The 20,000-nt window shown below is 47.3% G+C and overlaps 2 protein-coding genes across 2 annotated transcripts in view; one reads left to right on the top strand and one right to left on the bottom strand.

The window, feature by feature from the left end:
* LOC310955313 (E3 ubiquitin/ISG15 ligase TRIM25-like) overlaps nucleotides 1–3,205 on the bottom strand; it is a 13,093-nt gene extending 9,888 nt beyond the window's left edge. Inside the window, 1 exon segment of the mRNA XM_083925126.1 lies at nucleotides 2,420–3,205. Within this exon segment, the coding sequence (XP_083781252.1) occupies nucleotides 2,420–3,016 (597 nt within the window). The 5' untranslated portion in view covers nucleotides 3,017–3,205.
* A 4,106-nt stretch (nucleotides 3,206–7,311) lies between these two features.
* mfng (MFNG O-fucosylpeptide 3-beta-N-acetylglucosaminyltransferase) overlaps nucleotides 7,312–20,000 on the top strand; it is a 28,280-nt gene continuing 15,591 nt past the window's right edge. Inside the window, exons 1-4 of the mRNA XM_083924053.1 lie at nucleotides 7,312–7,892; nucleotides 14,904–14,949; nucleotides 15,192–15,294; nucleotides 19,751–19,904. Of these exons, the coding sequence (XP_083780179.1) occupies nucleotides 7,518–7,892; nucleotides 14,904–14,949; nucleotides 15,192–15,294; nucleotides 19,751–19,904 (678 nt within the window). The 5' untranslated portion in view covers nucleotides 7,312–7,517. The remainder of the gene's footprint in view (nucleotides 7,893–14,903; nucleotides 14,950–15,191; nucleotides 15,295–19,750; nucleotides 19,905–20,000) is intronic.

Raw genomic sequence — 20,000 nt, 5'->3', positions numbered from 1 at the left:
TCAACAATTGACCTCGACTGAACATACGGTGGTATAGTGGTTAGCACTGTCGCCTCACAGTAAGAGGGTTCCCGGTTTGAATCCCAGCTGGGGCCCTTCTGTGTGGAGTTTGCATGTTGTCCCCGTGTCTGCGTGGGTTTTCTCCGGGTTCTCCGGTTTCCTCCCACAGTCCAAAGACGTGCAGGTGTTCGGTTCATTGATGACTCTAAATCGCCCGTAGGTGTGAATGGTTGTCTGTCTCTGTTCGTCTCTATGTGTCCTGTGATAGACTGGCGTCCTGTCAAGGGTGGACCCCGCCTAACGCCCGAAGTCAGCTGGGATCGGCTCCAGCCCCCCCGCGACCCCGACAGGGACAAGTGGTTGACGATGAATGAATGAATGAATGTACAGTACAAATTGCCTATTTGGTAAATACATTAATTATTCATATTCTGGGTCTGCTTTTCTAGAGTTGGTTGACAATGTCATACGTTAGATTTTCAACGTATAATGTTAAATTTTGTTTAAAGTGTAACTTCAATCCCAGATCTGAGGCTAATGTCGCCTATCTCAGCTTTTGTCTTTCTTGGTTAGTGCTGATTCAAACTGTGATAGACTGGCGTCCTGTCCAGGGTGGACCCCGCCTCACGCCCGATGTCAGCGACCCCGACCCCGGGATAAGAGGTTGAAGATGAATGAATGAATGAGTGCTGATTCAAAATTCAATTCAATTCAATTCAATTTTATTTATAGTGCCCAACAATTCCCCCTTAAAACAGTAGATGTGCGTCCTCCACAGAGCTGGGTCTGTCTGACGTTCCTGTCTGTTACAGTGAAGGTTTTCAACGCCACCGTACTCTACGGGGGAATTGTTGGGTCTCTGTAAATCATAAATAAGTCATAGAGTGTGGTCTTTACCTACTCTGTAAAGTGTCCTGAGTTAACTTTGGTTATGATTTGACACTATAAATAAAATTGAATTGAATTGAATATTGAACCATTTTCACCCTCAGCCTCCCTAGGGAGGTGTTCCAGGCACGTCCAGCTGGGAGGAGGCCTCGGGGAAGACCCAGGACCAGGTGGAGAGATTAGATCTCCACACTGGCCTTGGAACGCCTCAGGATCCCCCAGTTAGAGCTGGTTAATGTGGCCCGGGAAAGGGAAGTTTGGGGTCCCCTGCTAAAGCTGCTGCCCCCGCGACCCGACCCCAGATAAGAGGCTGAAGATGAGATGAGATGAGATCATTTTCATCCTGTTAAAATGGTTTTTTTTAATCAATCTGGTAAAAAAAATGTCAGTATTAGCACCAGCACGGATGCGTTTCATCACAATACAGTTATATAATTTAGTTTACAGCTAAAATAAAAAGGTTTGAAGCGTGCAGTACCTCTTTAATAAAGTGATTTGTTACAGAAAGCTGCTCCTGAGGACCTTTGCAGTCATTTCTATCCACATTACATTTCCATTTTAAGATTAAATCCAACTGAATTAAGCTCAGAAACTATCTGCTTTAAAGCATCTGTGTTATTTTTCCATTATGTCTGACTCTCAAAGTAGATATTAAAATATTTGACATTTATTTTCTATGTGTAGTCTGTAGCCTGAGCCAGACCACACCAACAACAGCAATCAGTTCACATCCATACAGGGTTAGAAGCATGCAGCTATTTATTACTAATAACATACATTCACTTTTTCTATAAACGCACTGGTATTGGATCGGTACTCAGTATCCATAAGGAATCGGTGTAGGTGTTGTGCCGTATTCAGCAGCCCTGCCGTGAAATGCACCCCCTGGCATTATAGGTGATGTTCTGGATCATAAGGTTGTTGTTTACACCTATAGGAGTAGTTTATTTACAGGTAACCACATTAAAAGCACACTTTTGAACCTATGAATTGCAAGAAAAGCTGGGATTATATTTAGGAAACACCGAGTCAAACACATTCAACTTGCTCAAAAGATCCATTTAACTCATGTAGTAATCATGGCTGCAGTTTATATCCACAGAAAATACAAAAAGATGCTGTTTTGTGTTCACTATTATTCAACTTTGTGATTTTAAACTCTTTAGAATAGTTTAAAGACTGGAAGTAATCAATGTTCTGACCGTTGTGGGTTACCTGTATATTTATATATATATATATATATATATATATATATATATATATATATATATATATATATATATATATATATATAAACTACTCCTGGGTTACTTGTATATATATAAACTGCTCCTATGGGTGGAAACAGCCTTCTGACCCAGAGTATCAACTCTAATGCGGGGTGCACTTCACGGCCGGGCTGCTGAACACGGCCCAGCACCGGGGCGGAAACACCGGTAAAAGGCTCAGACTTGCTTCACTGGAGAGACTTTGATGCATATGTGAGCTGGTTCCCTTCCTGTCATCTTTAACCCTAAACGCATGTCCGCACCTGTCTCCTGGCTCTCTGAGCGTCCACACTGTGCACCTCCTCCTGGTCCGCCTCGCACAGCAGGCAGTCCCCGCTCCACTCCACCTCCGCCTCGGAGCCGCTCCCCGCCGCGGGCTCCAGACCCAGCCGGTGCTGGGCACACAGCCGCTCCGCCAGACACTCCACCGCGGCCACCAGCTTGTGCCGCCGCAGCGTGCCGACGTCCCGGTGCGGCAGGACGTGGAGCTCGCAGAAAGAAGCCAGGCACACCAGGCACGACTTGACCGCCCTCAGCTTGCTCTCCACCGGGCAGAAGTCGCACGGCACGTCCCCGACTCCCCCCAGGTAAAGCTCCGGCGCCGTGACCATCTCGCTCAGCTTGAGTTTGCCGACGACCTCGGCGAGCACCGTGTTCCTGCGGAGCACCGGCCGGGGGCTGAACGTCTCCCGGCACTGGGGGCAGCTGAAGTGGGCCGAGTCCGCCTGGTCCCAGTAGTTGTTGATGCACGACATGCAGTAGGTGTGTCCGCAGGGGGTGGACACCGGGTCCTTGAGGATGTCCAGGCACACGGGACACCTGAACTGGCTCTCCGTCACCGAGATGCTCGCCTGGGCCATGTTCCGGTGGGGTGCTCCGCTGACCTCGCCCGGCTCCCGGTCCCCCGCCTGTTGCCTCGCGCTCTTGTTGATGAAGAGGCTTTTTCCTGAGGTGTGTTGTTGTGAGGGGGAGGGGTCACGGGGACAGCGTCATCCAGCACCGCCACTGGGGCAACTCCGCCCTGCGTCCTGTCTCACAGGCAGGTGACGGCTGCAGGTTCGAGACCCCACACAGACAAAATTATATTTTTCTTTTAATTTCTGATGCTTTTTATTTTCTTATATATAATATTGTAATTTTGCACCTTTGTAAGCACCCAAACTTTTATCATACAGCGTCTGAACTCCAAATTGGATTGGAATCGTTCTTATTTTAATTCTTTTTTTTAAAACTCATTTTCTTCTTCCTCTCTTCTGTGTGTCTCCCTGTCAGCCCCAGGGTGAGACTGTAAAAGGGTTTATGTCCCCCTCTGCTGACCAAAGCACAGATGACTTCTCACTGCCATGAATAAAACAGTAAAACATCCAAAGTGTCTGTTAAATGAATGTGTGCATCAGGTACTTAACCCCTCATGAGCCACATTCAGTCATATCCTGCATACACACACACACACACACACCCTCTTTCTGCCTTTCTAATGCTATTTTTAATAAGACCGTTTCAAAACAGTTAAGGATACGTTTATGTGAGGGGGTATAGCTCATTGGTAGAGCATTTGACTGCAGATCAAGAGGTCCTCAGTTCAGATCTGGGTGCCCCCTACATTGGTGTAAAGTATCATCTTCATGAAAGTGGCTGCACAGGGACCTGTAATACATTATGGCAGATACATGGTTCAAAAAATTTCCTTTATGTTTCACGTAGATGACACACACAATCATGTCTCTCTTGATAAAGGATCAAGTTTTTATCTTTAAAGTTTGAATAGTTTTTCACATGAATCAGAACACATGTTCACATATATTTCATATTATTAATCCGAGATGCAGCAATTGTCTTTAATCTTTCATTCATTCATCTTCAACCGCTTCTCACTGTCGGGGTCACGGGGGGCTGGAGCCGATCCCAGCTGACATCAGGAGCGAGGCGGGGTCCACCCTGGACAGGACGCCAGTCTATCACAGGACACATAGAGACGAACAGAGACAGACAACCATTCACACCTACGGGTGATTTAGAGTCATCAATGAACCGAACACCTGCACGTCTTTGGACTGTGGGAGGAAACCGGAGAACCCGGAGAAAACCCACGCAGACACGGGGACAACATGCAAACTCCACACAGAAGGGCCCAGCCTGGATGCGAACCTGTAACCTTCTCGCTGTGAAGCAACAGTGCTAAAACATGAGTGTTGAAGTGTGAATGTTTAAAAAATGTGGTCAATGAAAGCGTTGAAAAGTGATCCACAGTTTTGATCCACATAGACTTCTGTTACTCTCACTGTGGGCGACTGTGGCTCAGTTGGTAGAGCGAGTCGACCAATGTCCGAAGGGTTGGCGGCTTGATGCCCGCCCTGCCCTACTTGTGTCATGGTCGTTGTGTCCTTTGGCAAGACACTTCACCCACCTTGCCTCGTGTGAATGTGTATGACTGCTGTATGTTTGAGGAGGTGGTCGAGGGGCCGTAGGCGCTGATTAGCAGCCACGCTTCTGTCAGTCTGCCCCAAGTCAGCTGTGACTACTGCGTAGTCTACCTCCACCATGTACGTGTGCGTGAATGAATGGATCCTGGACTCTGTAAAGCGCCTTGAGCACTGAGAAAGATGCTATATAGATCAAAACCATAATAATAACAGTTTTGATAGGAGTTCTGACCAAAGCATGTTAGCAATCGGGGAACAAAGACCCTTAATATAGCCATTTAATGGTTGTTATAGTTGTTATAATGATTATATCTAAACTAGACCCATTTAAAAATCTTTTAAATGCAAATTGTGTCCAGTGTTATTGCAGTCAAATGACTTTAGGCTCATAAATACTTCTCCCATCCTGATTAAACTGTTTTTAAAAGTCTAAGATGCAGTGAAATCTCCTGCAGCTCTACGTTACAGTGTGACTCCCTCACTTGTGTATCCGTTGTGTTCCTCCAATCCTGGTTCTTGAGTGCAGTCCAAGTCTTATCTGACAGACAAAGCCACGAAAGGGGGTCTGGTCCCTTGACTCCCCTGGCTCTTTGTTCAAAGTAAGGGCTGTGATGTACTCAGTGCGTTAGAAAAAGCCCTTTTCAGCGAGGGCCGTAAGGCGATCCTGAGCCTTCCCTAGCCAGGGTGTGCCCCGGGCGTCTCTGGTTTACCTGCGGGACCAGGATGGGTGGGGTAGGCTGGGCCGGTCCTCCCTGGGCTTAGGCGGTAGTGGAGAGGGTGGAGAAGAGGGAAAGCAGCTGGTCAGTGGAAGAGAGAGAGAGAGAGAGGGAAAGGAGGGATTGATGTAAGGCGAGAACGCTGAGAAAGGACAAATAAACAAAGGTGGCGATGAGGGTCTGAGGTGAATTAATTGTATCAAGCTCTTTCTCTCTTTGGTAACAGTCTCCAGAGACAGCAGCACCGGGAACAGCAGACAATGGGTACAGTATGGGACTGCTGAAGACCAGCTTAGGGAGACCTGCAGCTCTTTAAGAGTCACCCAGCCGGGCAAAAAGTACATTTCACGGGTCCTCTCTGAACATGTGCGTCAAATGTCTGATGTAATTCATGGTTGAGCCTTTTCTTCACTTCTGTGAACAAAGGTAGAGGACGTGACAGCGTGTCTGTATCACAGGAGATAATTACATTTGAATATTTTTACACACTCTCAAACATCCACACTAAACACGGGATTAGACGTAGTTATGCAGACGTTCAACATTCATACAAAGAGGGATGACAGCTGCAGCACAAGCAAATATGCCAGTAAACCAGATTACGCAGCATTCGTCTTTGCAGATCTGTGATCAGGGGGATGTGAAATATTCTGCCTTCTTTGACACATGTGAAGGCTACAACATCATTGATCTGTCTTTACTCACTTTACATCAACTGGAAACATTATTAGGTTGCTGTCTCAATCTACACATCTCATCTCATGATGCAGCTTTAGCAGGGGACCCCAAACTTCCCTTTCCCGGGCCACATTAACCAGCTCTAACTGGGGGATCCTGAGGCGTTCCCAGGCCAGTGTGGAGATCTAATCTCTCCACCTGGTCCTGGGTCTTCCCCGAGGCCTCCTCCCAGCTGGACGTGCCTGGAACACCTCCCTAGGGAGGCGCCCAGGGTTCATCCTTACCAGATGATCCTGAACCACCTCAACTGGCTCCTTTCAACACAAAGGAGCAGAGGCTCTACTCCGAGTTCCTCACGGATGCTGAACTTCTCCCCCTCTCTCTAAGGGAGACTCCAGCCCCCCTCCTGAGGAAACACATTTTGGCCGCTTGTACCTGCGACCTGGTTCTTCGGGTCAGGACCCAGCTTTCATATCCACAGGTGAGGGTAGGAACAAAGATTGACCGGTAAGATCGGTCTATCTACCATCCATCTACACATGACTCAAGTAATTTGGTCCAAGGATGAAGAAAGTCCAGAGTCATTTGTTCTTGGGCAAGTGAAGTCAAGTTAAGTCGAGTCATTTCGACAAGCTAAGCTAGCAACCATGTGAGGCTGTACTTGGGCACAAGGAGCCGATCCCAGCTGACGTTGGGCGTGAGACGGGGTACACACTGGACAGGACGCCAGTCTATCACAGAGTCATCAATGAACCCAACACCTGCACGTCTTTGGACTGTGGGAGGAAACCGGAGAACCCGGAGAAAACCCACGCAGACACGGGGACAACATGCAAACTCCACAATTCACACACTCCCCAGCCGGGATTCAACCAGGAACCCTCTTGCTGTGAGGCAACAGTGCTAACCACCACAATCCCCATCAGATCACACTGCTCTTTGGTTAGACACAATTTATGGGATTATGAAACCTGTGTTTATTAATCATGAGTGGGCATTAGTTGGCACGTTGAAAGGGTTGGTGCCGGTGCAATATTCTGTGTTTAAGTGCTGAATTTACAGTGTGTAAATATATATATATATTAAGCGCTAACCCTTTTTGTCATTTCAATAATCAAAATTAAAAGATTGCAAATACAAGATTGCATATAAGGTCAGATTATAACAGGAAGTAGGCTCCACTTCTCACTGTTGTCATTTATTTTGAAGTGTATGCCAGGAAGTCCCGTTATCTGAACCCTCGGAGCTTGACACTGGTGACAAACGGGAGGGCAGAGCTGCGACTGTGACAAAGTCAAACACAGTGTCAGCGGCTTTTACGCAGAGCATGAGAGGAAACCGGTGTCGTGGTGCAGCTGCAGCCTCTTTAAATCCTAGAGAGTGATTATTACATTATTCTGATACACTCTCTACAGTCATGACGAGTGATGAATGAGGAACAAAGTTGTACAGAAGGAAGACGAGAGGACATGGAGAGGATTTGATGTGAGGGGACCAGCAACATGGTTTTCGTGCGTAATGGGGACTAACTAACGCCTTCTACCATGCACAAGAGATGGATACGTCGGAAGCTGCCCGTTTTAATCGTGACCTTCTTCATCATCCTCTACGTGGATTTCCAATTACGCACCAGCAGTCTTCCCAAACTCAGTGCGGCTCACCCCCCGTCACCCGGTGCGCTTCACCGCTCCATCCACCAGGCTCCATCCCCGACCGAGGACGCGCAGAACCCGGCTCGCAGCAGCAGCAGCAGCAGCACCAGCGGGAATGCAGGACACGCAGCCCCCGAAGGCGCACATGCCACCCAGCCCGAGCTGAAGCTGGAGGACGTCTTCATCGCCGTGAAGACCACCGGGAGGTTCCACAAGACGCGTCTTGCGCTCCTGTTGGAGACGTGGATCTCCAGAACCAAGGCGCATGTGAGTGTGTCTGTTGTGTGTGTGGGCTGCTCTCAAGGATCTCTGTGCTGCTGCTGCGCTCACCCAAATCCACCTGCACCAAGGTTTCATGTCTCAATCCAAGCAAACCTTATCACTTCGATACAGAGCTAGACTTAAGAGAGGAGACTGAGGCTAAACTAAACACTTCACCAAAGATTTAAGACATTTAAAGTCTATATATTTCACATTTAATTCATTAACAATCTGAATATCTGTGGGTCTCATGGTGCATTCAAACAGTCACTTCCTTCCTGGTTTGAAGCTGCAGGTGATCTGGTGATCAACTTGGCTCATTCAAGTTGAGTTTAGTTCCTGAGTGATTTTGACCACAGCTGATGTAAAGAGAGTAAAAGCATTCACATGGAAACTTCCTGAAGTCCAGCGTGCAGAGCTGAACATCAGAAATGGGCTCTCTTTGCTTTGTGAACACCGTAGAAACCTTGAAACCTTGGTGTCGGTCTGAAAAAGCACAATTTCAACAGGTTCTCTCACTTGCACCTGTAACATTTAGAGCTCCGGACTTTTTCAAACTCAACTCATAAAAGTCAGTTTGAGGGGGAAGTTTGATTTGAAGGCTCCAGTGAAGGTGAGACGCAGCATTGTTGTCAGTTTTTATCACAGATCATTACAAGATTTTGATCATAAAGGAGTTTTTAACCCTCAAATTGTACTAACAGTGTTTATCCTTTATCCTAAAACATCCAGAAAATGATCATAATCAAAGTTGTTGCTCGAGTTCTTATGTCTTATGTACTCGATGTGCGGAGCGGTTGCACTCACACTGGTCAAACGCACAAGGCTTCACCCGCAAAACCTGGACAGTGTGGCCCGGTGCGGAAGGGCAGTGTGAGTGCGCCCTTAGTTATATTTCGCTCCACAGCTGTACCGTCGGCTGGCATTTGACTTAGTGAGTGGCTTGTCAAAACAACATACGCTGCTTTACCAGGAACATTTGTGGAGCATCTCCTCTGCAGAGGCCTGATGTCCAACCGGACGGGTCAAATCAGAGTTAAGCTTCAGGAACACGTGAAGGAGACAAACGTCATCTCACAGGGTTTACAGTCCTGATAATCAGACACAGTACAGAACATATTCAGTAAGGAACAGATTTATATATATCGGGGCGACTGTGGCTTAGTGGAAGAGTGGGTCGTCCTCCATTTGAGAGATTGGCAATTCGATCCCCACCTCCCTTGGTCCACATGTCGAAGTGTCCTTGGGCAAGGACTGAACCCCAAATTGCTCCCCGTGCTGCGCATGGGTGTGTGAATGTGGTGTGAATGGTTAGATCAGATCAGATTAGATGGTCTGTAGATGTCCACTGCCATCAGTGTGAATGTCTGTGTGAACGGGTGAATGTGACAAACACTGTGAAAGCGCCTTGAGTAGTCAGAAGACTAGAAAGGCGCTTTATAAGTACAAGTTAATTTACCATATGTAACAGTATACTGTGCATCAGTTGTAGGGAACGCAGCTTTCAAATCAATACACTTTGTTTTAATTCCATGTTGTGGTTCATAAAAACAGAGTTTGTTTCCGTTTTTTTTTGTTGCAAGAAGTGAAACCGATCTTGAGAGGAAGCATTCATCCTTCAGCTTCTTGTTTTCTGTCTCACTGTGCAGAGAGACTTCACAGAAGTGCTGATTTAAGTAATGATTTGAAGAGGACTAACAGTGTTCGCCTTTTTCCAACTGCAAAGGCGAAACACGAGATTGTTCTGCCGATAAATGTATTTGAGAACACACACTTACAGCCACACAGAGCAGATCCACTTAGACTTGAACATACAAAGATGCAGCAATAAGAGACATCACACTCACACACACACACACACACACACACACACACACACATGCACGAACACACACACACACACACGCACACACACACACACACAGGAAGCTGTGCAGGCAGGTTGTCTGGACTGAGGGGAAGTTGCCGGCGTGTAGCAGCTCTGGTAACAATACTGAAACGGAAACTGGTCATAGAACAGGAAGTGGAGAGACAGATTGCAGAACAGAAGGAACCTCGTCTCACCTCCACCCACATACATTCACACACACAGAAACACATACACACACACACATCACAAGACCTCTGAAGGGTGAAAAGTCATCTCTAACCAGCCGATGTGCTTAGAGCCAAAAACAGGAGCGTTGAGATAGAATCTGTCCCTGAAAGCCGCTCTCCAGCACCGAGACCCCAAATCCTTTTTTTAATACAGCTCAGAAACAGTCATATTGGTGAAGATACACTTGGGTTTTAATGGCTGAGTGTTTATCATCAGAGGAAAGAGGAACAGGAATCTACAGCCATGCTAGCAGTTCTGTGAAGCGAAGTGGTCCTAAGCGCTAACGTCAGCATGCTAACATGCTTTCATTTGCAGTGCTGGCAGCATTGCAAAATACAGCAGAGGTGGATGGGATTGTGACTAATTTGCAAGTATTGCAAGGCTGCAAACAGCCATTCACACCTATGGGACCACCTATTAACCGAACACCTGCACGTCTTTGGACTGTGGGAGGAAAACCGGAGAATCTGGAGAAACCCCATGCAGACACGAGCCCTCCCGCTGTGAGGCGACAGTGCTAACCACCAGAACACTGTGTTGTCCCCTATTGAGAAATATTGCATTCATTTTGTCCTATGGGGCAGTATAGATCTTACTTAATGGCCCTTTAAAGGAAAAAACGTTCAGATTTATGCATATGTGCCTGACCTCAGTGACTGTTTACGAGACGTTCTATGTGGACAGTGTGCCATTTTTGTTCATCAGCACAGGTTGACCGATTTCAGTGCAAGTGTTTTAGTTTGAGTCGTGACCAGAGGGGGGGGGACTGTGATGGTGGCCCTTCCCTCAGGGTTATACTGGATTAGATGATGGTGGTGGTTGTCTTGGTGATAGTGGTGAGAAGGATTCATGCAGGTATCTTAATACTCCTGCTGCTGTGACGGAGGGATGGATGGGCAAAGGTAAAGGGATGGATGGGCAGAGGTAAAAGGATTGGTGGGCAAAGGTAAAAGGATGGATGGGCAAAGGTTAAAGGATGGATGGGCAAAGGTAAAGGGATGGATGGGCAAAGGTAAAGGGATGGATGGGCAAAGGTAAAAGGATGGATGGACAAAGGTAAAAGGATGGATGGGCAAAGGTAAAGGGATGGATGGACAAAGGTTAAAGGATGGATGGGCAAAGGTAAAGGGATGGATGGGCAAAGGTTAAAGGATGGATGGGCAAAGGTAAAGGGATGGATGGGCAAAGGTAAAGGGATGGATGGGCAAAGGTTAAAGGATGGATGGACAAAGGTAAAAGGATGGATGGACAAAGGTAAAAGGATGGATGGGCAAAGGTAAAAGGATGGATGGGCAAAGGTTAAAGGATGGATGGGCAGAGGTAAAAGGATGGATGGGCAAAGGTAAAAGGATGGATGGGCAAAGGTAAAAGGATGGATGGGCAAAGGTAAAGGTAGAATGCGTATTAGGAGTTGATGGATGAACCGGGGTTGGTGCAGTAAAACGGTCTTTAAACAGACAACGCAGCCTTCCTTTAGAGTGCAGCAGAGGGACTAATACGGAGATGAATCACTGTGATGCAGACGCAGTGAGGAACACAGTGATGTGTGATTACAGTTGTTTAAGCACACGCGGCTTCGCTCGCTCCCCACAGATACACACACTTTCATTTGGGTGATTTAATTTGCACACTGCCGTCGAGTGACTACAGTTATATCACTTTTAAATGCATTTCCGTGACAACTGAAGCAAAGACCCGTCCTCTGACAAATGCCGTGAGATTGGAAGATAAAGCAAAGACTTATGTGTGTAGTGTCGGACTGAGCAGGTAGTCTCGCATCGCCGGACCGTACTTCAGCGCTGAAGTCTGAGAAACATGTTCCTGCTCGTCCGTGTTTCTTTAAACCAATCCCAATTGTCTGGAGTGGAGATAGAAGGGGATGAGAGAGCCTGACGTCTAGCGCCACATCGTCCTTATTCGCCTGGAGAGTTGACAGTGTGTTGAGGACGTGTCTCTCATTCAGTTTGTGCAAAACAAAACATCCAAGGGTTCAAGAAGAAGGTTGATTTACACAAAGACACCATGGGAAATGTCTCACTGGAGAGACACTGAGATTTGGGAACTTCCTTCCGTAGGCGACACGGTGGAGTGGTGGTTAGCACTGTCGCCTCACAGCAAGAGGGTTCCTGATTTGAATCCCGGCTGGGGCCTTTCTGCGTGGAGTTTGCATGTTCTCCCCGTGTCTGCGTGGGTTTTCTCCGGGTTCTCCGGTTTCCTCTCACAGTCCAAAGACGTGTACGTCTATGTGCCCTGTCCAGGGTGGACCCCGCCTCACGCCCGATGTCAGCTGGGATCGGCTCCAGCCCCCCGCGACCCCGACAGGGACAAGAGGTTGAAGATGAATGAATGAATGAATGAACTTCCTTCAGTCAGGGTCTAGAAACCCAGGTGCCAGACTTCACCTAAACCAGAGTATTTCCAGGGGGTGAGAATGCATCTGACACCGACAGTCTTCTGTTGTGAAAAGGACACTTTGTCCAGTGTCTGGGCTTGTTTTGTTGTGAGTTGTCTGGAGTTTATATGAGAAAATGACTCTTAAATGGAGTACCAACACTAACATTAATGATTAAAATGGCTAATAGTTTAGTATAGTTTATTATATTTTGGTCCCCAGATGAACAGAAGTCCCCACAACGCAGCGTGAACAGGTTTTTGTCCCCATAACAGGCCGGCTCCCACACTAGTGCCCCTATCCCCTGTCCAGGGTGGACCCCGCCTCACGCCCGATGTCAGCTGGGATCGGCTCCAGCCCCCCGCGACCCCGACAGGGACAAGAGGTTGAAGATGAATGATGAAGATCATTCAAGTAGCAGAGAGTCTCCTGAGTCGTAAAGTCTAAAAACCCCCAAACCTCTCAAAGGTAGGAGTTAAAGAACAAGCACGTCTCCGTCGCCCTCTACTGGACGGCTGCGGAACAACGTCCAGACACAATTCATGTCTCCTCCGTGTCCCCAGTGTCCTCTTCCTGAACTCTTTGACCGTCAAATGTTAATGACATCAGAAATATGGCTGTCATCAATATAAAGTAACAGACCACTCAAGAAAAAGAAGAAGGTATCCCTGGATGATATTACGCTAATCTGATCGTGTAATCCAGGGATTATAGTCATGAGTTGGAGCCGCTTGTCAGGTAGTGTGGGAAGCTTCTCTCTCTGCATGTCTCCTTTTCATACCGTCTACACACACACACATATACACACACACACACACAAGCATACATACACACACGCACACACACACACTCTCACACACACACACACACGCACGCACGTGCACTCAAACACACACAAGCAAACACACAAGCATACATGCACACAGACACACACACACAAGCATACATGCACACACACACATGCGCGCACACACACACGCACACAAACACAAGCATACATGCACATACACACATGCGCGCACACAAACACACACAAGCAAACACATACAAGCATACATGCACACACACACACACACACACACACACACACACACACACACACACACACACACACACACACACACACACACACACACACACACACACACACACACACACACACACACACACACACACACACACACACACACACACACACACACACACATGATCAGAATGAATGTTACTCAGTGTTCTTGGAGCAGGTCAACCTCTTCACCTCAGTGACATCATCATCATCTCACCTGAGCTGAGACACACACACACACACGCACACTTGTTAAGTCACATGACATCATATAAATACAATATTTTAACATTTAAAATAATATTTTAAACTGCATTCATTTTCTTTTTGTCGCTCTAAATTATACTAGAACCATTCTCATCTCATCTCATCTCATCTCATCTTCAGCCTCTTATCCGGGGTCGGGTCGCGGGGGCAGCAGCTTTAGCAGGGGACCCCAAACTTCCCTTTCCCGGGCCACATTAACCAGCTCTAACTGGGGGATCCTGAGGCGTTCCCAGGCCAGTGTGGAGATCTAATCTCTCCACCTGGTCCTGGGTCTTCCCCGAGGCCTCCTCCCAGCTGGACGTGCCTGGAACACCTCCATAGAGAATTCTTAGATTGCTTTTGTTTGTCGTGTCTTTGCAAATTCACTCAAGAGATAAACAAAGACGTTTGAATTGAACTTAATTGAATTATGTTTAAAACATCATTAGAAGCTGTCATGTATATATTACATATAACAATATTACATGTTAATTCAACTATGTAACTTTACATTGTCTGATAAAAGTTTATTTGAGTTTACAGTTTAGATTCAATAAAAGCTTCAATAAAATATTATTTGCTACTTGAGAGCTTTTAATGGTTGAGTGTTTTTACAATGCTACACCACCAGAGGTCAATGTTGTACTGCAGATTATTCCATATATCAGTCTATCTATCTATCTTTCTATCAGTCTATCTTTCTATCAGTCTATCTTTCTATCAGTCTATGAGTCTGTCTTTCTATCAGTCTATCTTTCTATCAGTCTATCTTTCTTTCTATCAGTCCATCTATCTGCTTGAATGACTGTTGTGAGCGCTGTGAGAGCAGTAACAGCAGCGAGGTTGTTGTGAGTGTGTGGTTTGAGACTTATTTGACTCGTATATCTGCCAAGGACCAAATTGACTCTGCCATGTAGTGCTCCCCAGTCCACTTTTGTCATGTGTGTGTGTGCGTGTGTGATCGTGACTGTGTGTGTGTGTGTCTGTGTGCAATAACCAACTCTTTCAGCTCACAGTGGGAAACCTTGTTTTTGTCACATCGAATTTCGCTCCATTGAAAACAATATCGATCCCGTGTCTGTGTTCGGTCCTTAATGAAGGTGCTCTCAGGACGTTCTGTTACAGACGTGCAGAAGAAAGACTTCATCAAAGCTGGTGTATTTGAATCTCTCTCTCTCTCTCTCTCTCTCTCTCTCTCTCTCTTTTCTTGTCTAGACGTTCATTTTCACAGACACGGAGGATGAGGACTTGCACTCAGGAGGTAAGCTTCAATAGTGAGTCAAATTTAAAAGGTAACGTCTCAAACTGAGGTTTAGATTTATGTAAATAAATGCTCTTTTTCATGGTAAGGTCCAGTGTCTATTATGCATATTCAAAGCTTTGCATGGCTGCTAGCATTTCTTATTTTTCTGAGTCTCTCGCTCTCTCTTCCCTCTCTTTTCTCTTCCTCCAATCCCACTCCTCACCCTCTCTCTCTCTCTCTCTCTCTCTCTCTGTGTCCAGGTTACAACATGGTGGTAACAAGCTGCCAATCAGATCACAGCCAGCAGGCCCTGTCCTGCAAGATGTCTGCAGAGTACGACGGCTTCATGGCCTCAGACAGGAGGTGAGACAAATTACAGTCCGTCTATCGTCCCGCCGACGCTGGATTTAAAGATCGGATTAAGATTGCAAACTTTAATGATCTCCGTGGGGAAATTGCGGCGCCACAGCAGCAGGCGGCATGAGGAGGAATCAAAGCAGTAAATAATTCAGGGTTGCATAAGCATATTTACACAGGTAATATTTACCACAGTCAAATTTGTTTGTATCGTGTCAACATCGTCTGCATGCACAGTTAGCATTTCCCAGAGGTCGGCTGTTAGTCGAACAGCGTGGGCAATGCAATGCAAAGTCATTGCTAGGTTCTCTGTATCTGCTGGATCAGTAAACAGGGTGCTGTTCATTAAACGTTTGCCCATATCAACTTAAATGGTGATTAAATGTGTAATATGTTGTGTTTATCGCTTGTTTCTGCTGCCCGGAAGTGCCAAAAAATAGTTATTGGAGGGTTAAGTTAAAGTCCCATTCCGGACATGTTTTAAACACAAACTGTATGAAAAATGGACGCAGCGTACCCGTTGGGGTCCGTTCTCTCAACTCGATTCAATCGCACTCTCCTACTGGAGTCGCCATCTTGTCAGACTTTGACTCCGCCTCATTTCCTCTTACCAAAAAAGGGCATGTATGTGACATTGGGGGGGAGGGGCGTACATCGGGCTGACGTTTACCTCCGAGGAGAAGTGCGGGCCAGAGGCTAACTGTCACTCAAGAGGCCACGCTCCTAATTATTCATAAACTTTAACCTCCAGTCAAATAAAAACTAGCTCGCTCCACAAAACATTCACCCCCCTCAGTGTTGTCATGGAGATATGACCTAAACATACAGACTACAATGTTTTTTTGCACCAGGCCCTAAACAGGTTTAATGATGCTGTGTAAACGGCCTGTTTAACATGGGGGTCAATGAGAAACTGTTCTATTATGAAAACTACCCCTAGTGGAGACTTGAAGAACTGCAATTTTGGCACTTTTGTATTGGATCAACTAGGAAGTCGCTGTGGTGGGGGCTTGGTTTTAAAATATGTAAAACTACTCAGAGATGGGGCAGGAAGCACGTCTGCTTTCTCCCTCATTGAGAAATTCTAGATAAGGCCTCATCTCACCTGGCAGCCGCCAGTCGGCGTGATGACGTATGGACAGCAAGAAGCATTCGCCGAGGCCCAGGTAGTGTGAGTACAAACGGGCCTGGAGGGGGGGGGGCAAGTACCCTAAAGCACGGGACACGGCATGGACAGACAGTGTGAGTGCGCCCTGAAGGGGACATAAAGATGAGAAAAATACATTTATGAGTGGAGGGGAACCTTAAGGTTATACCATGCAGGAGTTTCCTTAAAAAACAATATGTAGACTACAAAAAATATCCCCATCAATCATCACTTATGACCCACAAGAAGTGTGTGTGGGTATGTTTCTGGGCGTCAGGTTTTGGGCACTGGGTGTTGTCCCCATGTGCAAAAACGCAGCCAAGAGAAAGCTATAAAAATGGTGGACAGTGCAGAACAAACACGAATAACGTGAGTCCAAATGCCAAGGGGACAAAGCTCGTCCCAAGTCTGGATCGAACCAAGGGTTGGCTTTCACTTCTGATGCCCAGGTGGTTCACTGGGCTGGGATATTGCATCTGCGGTCAGGGGACGCGCTCTTCTAGTGTTGTTGAGCTGGAGGAGGAGGAGGGGGCCAACTCAGAATGTGTGTATCCAAACATTAAGCGACGATTCCCGCACACATTTAATTTTACTCGCCCAAAAAAACCATGACAGTACATGACATGACTGAGTCGTGGGCGCAGGTGTCCGGTCGTTCCTGAGTCATGGTCGCAGGTGTGCGGTCGTACCTGAGTCGTGGTCGCAGGTGTGCGGTCCTTCCTGAGTCATGGTCGCAGGTGTGCGGTCGTACCTGACTCGTGGTCGCAGTTGTGCGGTCGTTCCTGAGTAATGGTCGCAGGTGTGCGTTCGTACCTGAGTCATGGTCGCAGGTGTGCATTCGTACCTGACTCGTGGTCGCAGGTGTGCGGTCGTTCCTGAGTAATGGTCGCAGGTGTGCGTTCGTACCTGAGTCATGGTCGCAGGTGTGCATTCGTACCTGACTCGTGGTCGCAGTTGTGCGGTCGTTCCTGAGTAATGGTCGCAGGTGTGCGTTCGTACCTGAGTCATGGTCGCAGGTGTGCATTCGTACCTGACTCGTGGTCGCAGGTGTGCGGTCGTTCCTGAGTCATGGTCGCAGGTGTGCGTTCGTACCTGACTCGTGGGCGTACATGGTCATGGTCGCAGGTCTGCAGTCGTACCTGAGTCGTTGATGCCCTATGTGATGCTGCAGGTGGTTCACTGGGCTGGGTTATTGCATTTGCGGTCAGGGGGCGCGCTCTTCTAGTGTTGTTGAGCTGGAGGAGGAGGAGGGGGCCAACTCAGAATGTGTGTATCCAAACATTAAGCGACAATTCCCGCACACATTTAATCTCACTTGCCCAAAATAAACATGACAGTAGAAGAAAAGCAGTAATTTGAGAAGGCCACATCATCTGGATTTTTGTTTTTTTAACTTGGCTTCATCTCCGGACACCGCGTCAGGCTGCCGTGATGGATAATGCGTTGTTGATATCAGTCATTATTTCTGATTTGTGGAAAATACGATGAGGCTCAACAGCTTGTGTTTGGTGTGTGACTAAGGCTTGGACTGCTGTCTTGTCATTAAGATGGCAGAGGAAATGAAAGAGCGCTTCAGTTCGGTTCCAGGGCCCACTTTGTTATTTGGACTGAGACGGGGGAGGGAGGCTGTTTGGTTTGGAGGGAAGCCTTGTTGTGTTGTTGCACAGCCAGAGGAAACAATACAGTGCTTCAGTTTGGCACCTGCAGCTTTGTCATTTGGACTCCGATGTTGCCGTAAAAGTGTTTGGTTTTGGAATGAGTGATTTCATGTCCAGCCGTTCAGGTGGCTGAAGAAATCAGAAAACAGTTTTATCACTCAGAGTCGTGCGGGGAAATTCACGTTAGGAGGACAACAGGAAAACAGGAAAGACAGAAGTGCAGTGTTCCTGTATCGTCTTTAATTCTTCTGGCTGTGTTCCCTATGTACGTCGATGACATCCATGCAGTTCCCTTACATTAGGAAGGCAGTGGGACGTAGTTGAAAGATCCAGAAAAAGGATGCAAGTAAAGCTGTGTGATAGCCACGCCCCCTCCACAGCGACTTCCTGGTTGATCCAAACAGGAAGTGCCAAAAGCTGCAGTTCTCCGAGTGTCCACTAGGGGCTGGTTTCATAATAGAGCAGTTTCTCATTGACCCCCGTGTTAAACAGGCCGTTTTCACAGCATCATTAAACCTGTTTAAGGCCTGGGACCACAGAACATCTAGTGTGTTTAGGTCATATCTCCATGACAACACTGAGAGGGCTGAATTTTTTTGTACCAGGCTAGTTTTTATTTTATTGGGGGTTAAAGTTTCTGAATAATTAGTGACAGCTAGCCTCTGGCCCTCACTTCTCCTCGGAGGTATACGTCAGCCAAATGGACGTATCTCCCTCCCCCCAACGTCACATACATGCCCTTTTTTGGTAAGAGGAAATGAGGCGGAGTCAATGTCTGACAAGATGGCGGCTCCTGTAGGTGAGGACGATTGGATCAAGTTGAGAGAACGGACCCCGAGGTGTCCGGTTGTACATGAGTCATGGTCGCAGGTGTGCGGACGTTCCTGAGTCATGGTCGCAGGTGTGCGTTCGTACCTGAGTTGTGGTCGCAGGTGTCTGGTCGTACCTGAGTCGTGGTCGTACATGGTCGTGGTCGCAGGTGTGCAGTCGTACATCAGTCGTTGTCGCAGGTGTGCGGTCGTTCCTGAGTCATGGTCGCAGGTGTGCGTTCGTACCTGAGTCGTGGTCGCAGGTGTCTGGTCGTATCATTCATTCAACTTCAACCGCTTATCCCGGGGTCGGGGTCGCGGGGGGTGCTGGAGCCAATCCCAGCTGACATCGGGCGTGAGGCGGGGTCCACCCTGGACAGGACGGCAGTCTATCGCAGAGCACATAGAGACGCACAGAGGCAGACAACCATTCACACCTACGGGCAATTTCCGATCAAATACCCGAATCAGATATCGGCTCCGATATTGACTCATTAGTTCGATCTTGGATGAATGAGGCCGATCCAGCATTTCTTTTTTATTAATATCATACACAGCAAGTTAATTCAATCATTGTTTGTTGGGTTTTTGATGGATTTGAGGAAAATGTCCCTTTGTTAGACTCACATTTCTTCCTGTGGGCAATTCTGTGTAACCAAATGGAGGCATATATTTTCAAGACCTAACTCAGACACAATGATAAACCACAAACCATTAGATTGAAACCAGTAGGGAGTCAAATCAGTGTGGCAGTCTGTGATCTGCCTGGCTGCAGACATCAACACGAGGAGCACATAGACCATTATAACTGTATCTGTTTGTCTGTTCTTCCCTTTGTGGATCCTCAGGTGGTTTTGTCACGTGGACGATGATAACTATGTGAACCCAGAGGCCCTCCTCTCCCTGCTCTCCGCCTTCCCCCAGGATGGGGACATCTACGTGGGCAAACCGAGCCTGGACAAACCCATCACTGCTCACGAGCTTCTGGAGGGCAATGCAACGGTACGTCACACAGTGTTTATTTAATTTAGCCCACACAGGTTCCTTCAGATGTCTTGGTCTTCATCACAACTCGGACCATGTCGTTCAAGATACATC

Source organism: Echiichthys vipera (assembly GCF_963691815.1).
Source record: "Echiichthys vipera genome assembly, chromosome: 2".
Taxonomy (NCBI): Eukaryota; Metazoa; Chordata; class Actinopteri; order Perciformes; family Trachinidae; genus Echiichthys; species Echiichthys vipera.
Note: the sequence above shows the minus strand (reverse complement) of the source record. Positions and strands in the feature narration are given on the sequence as shown.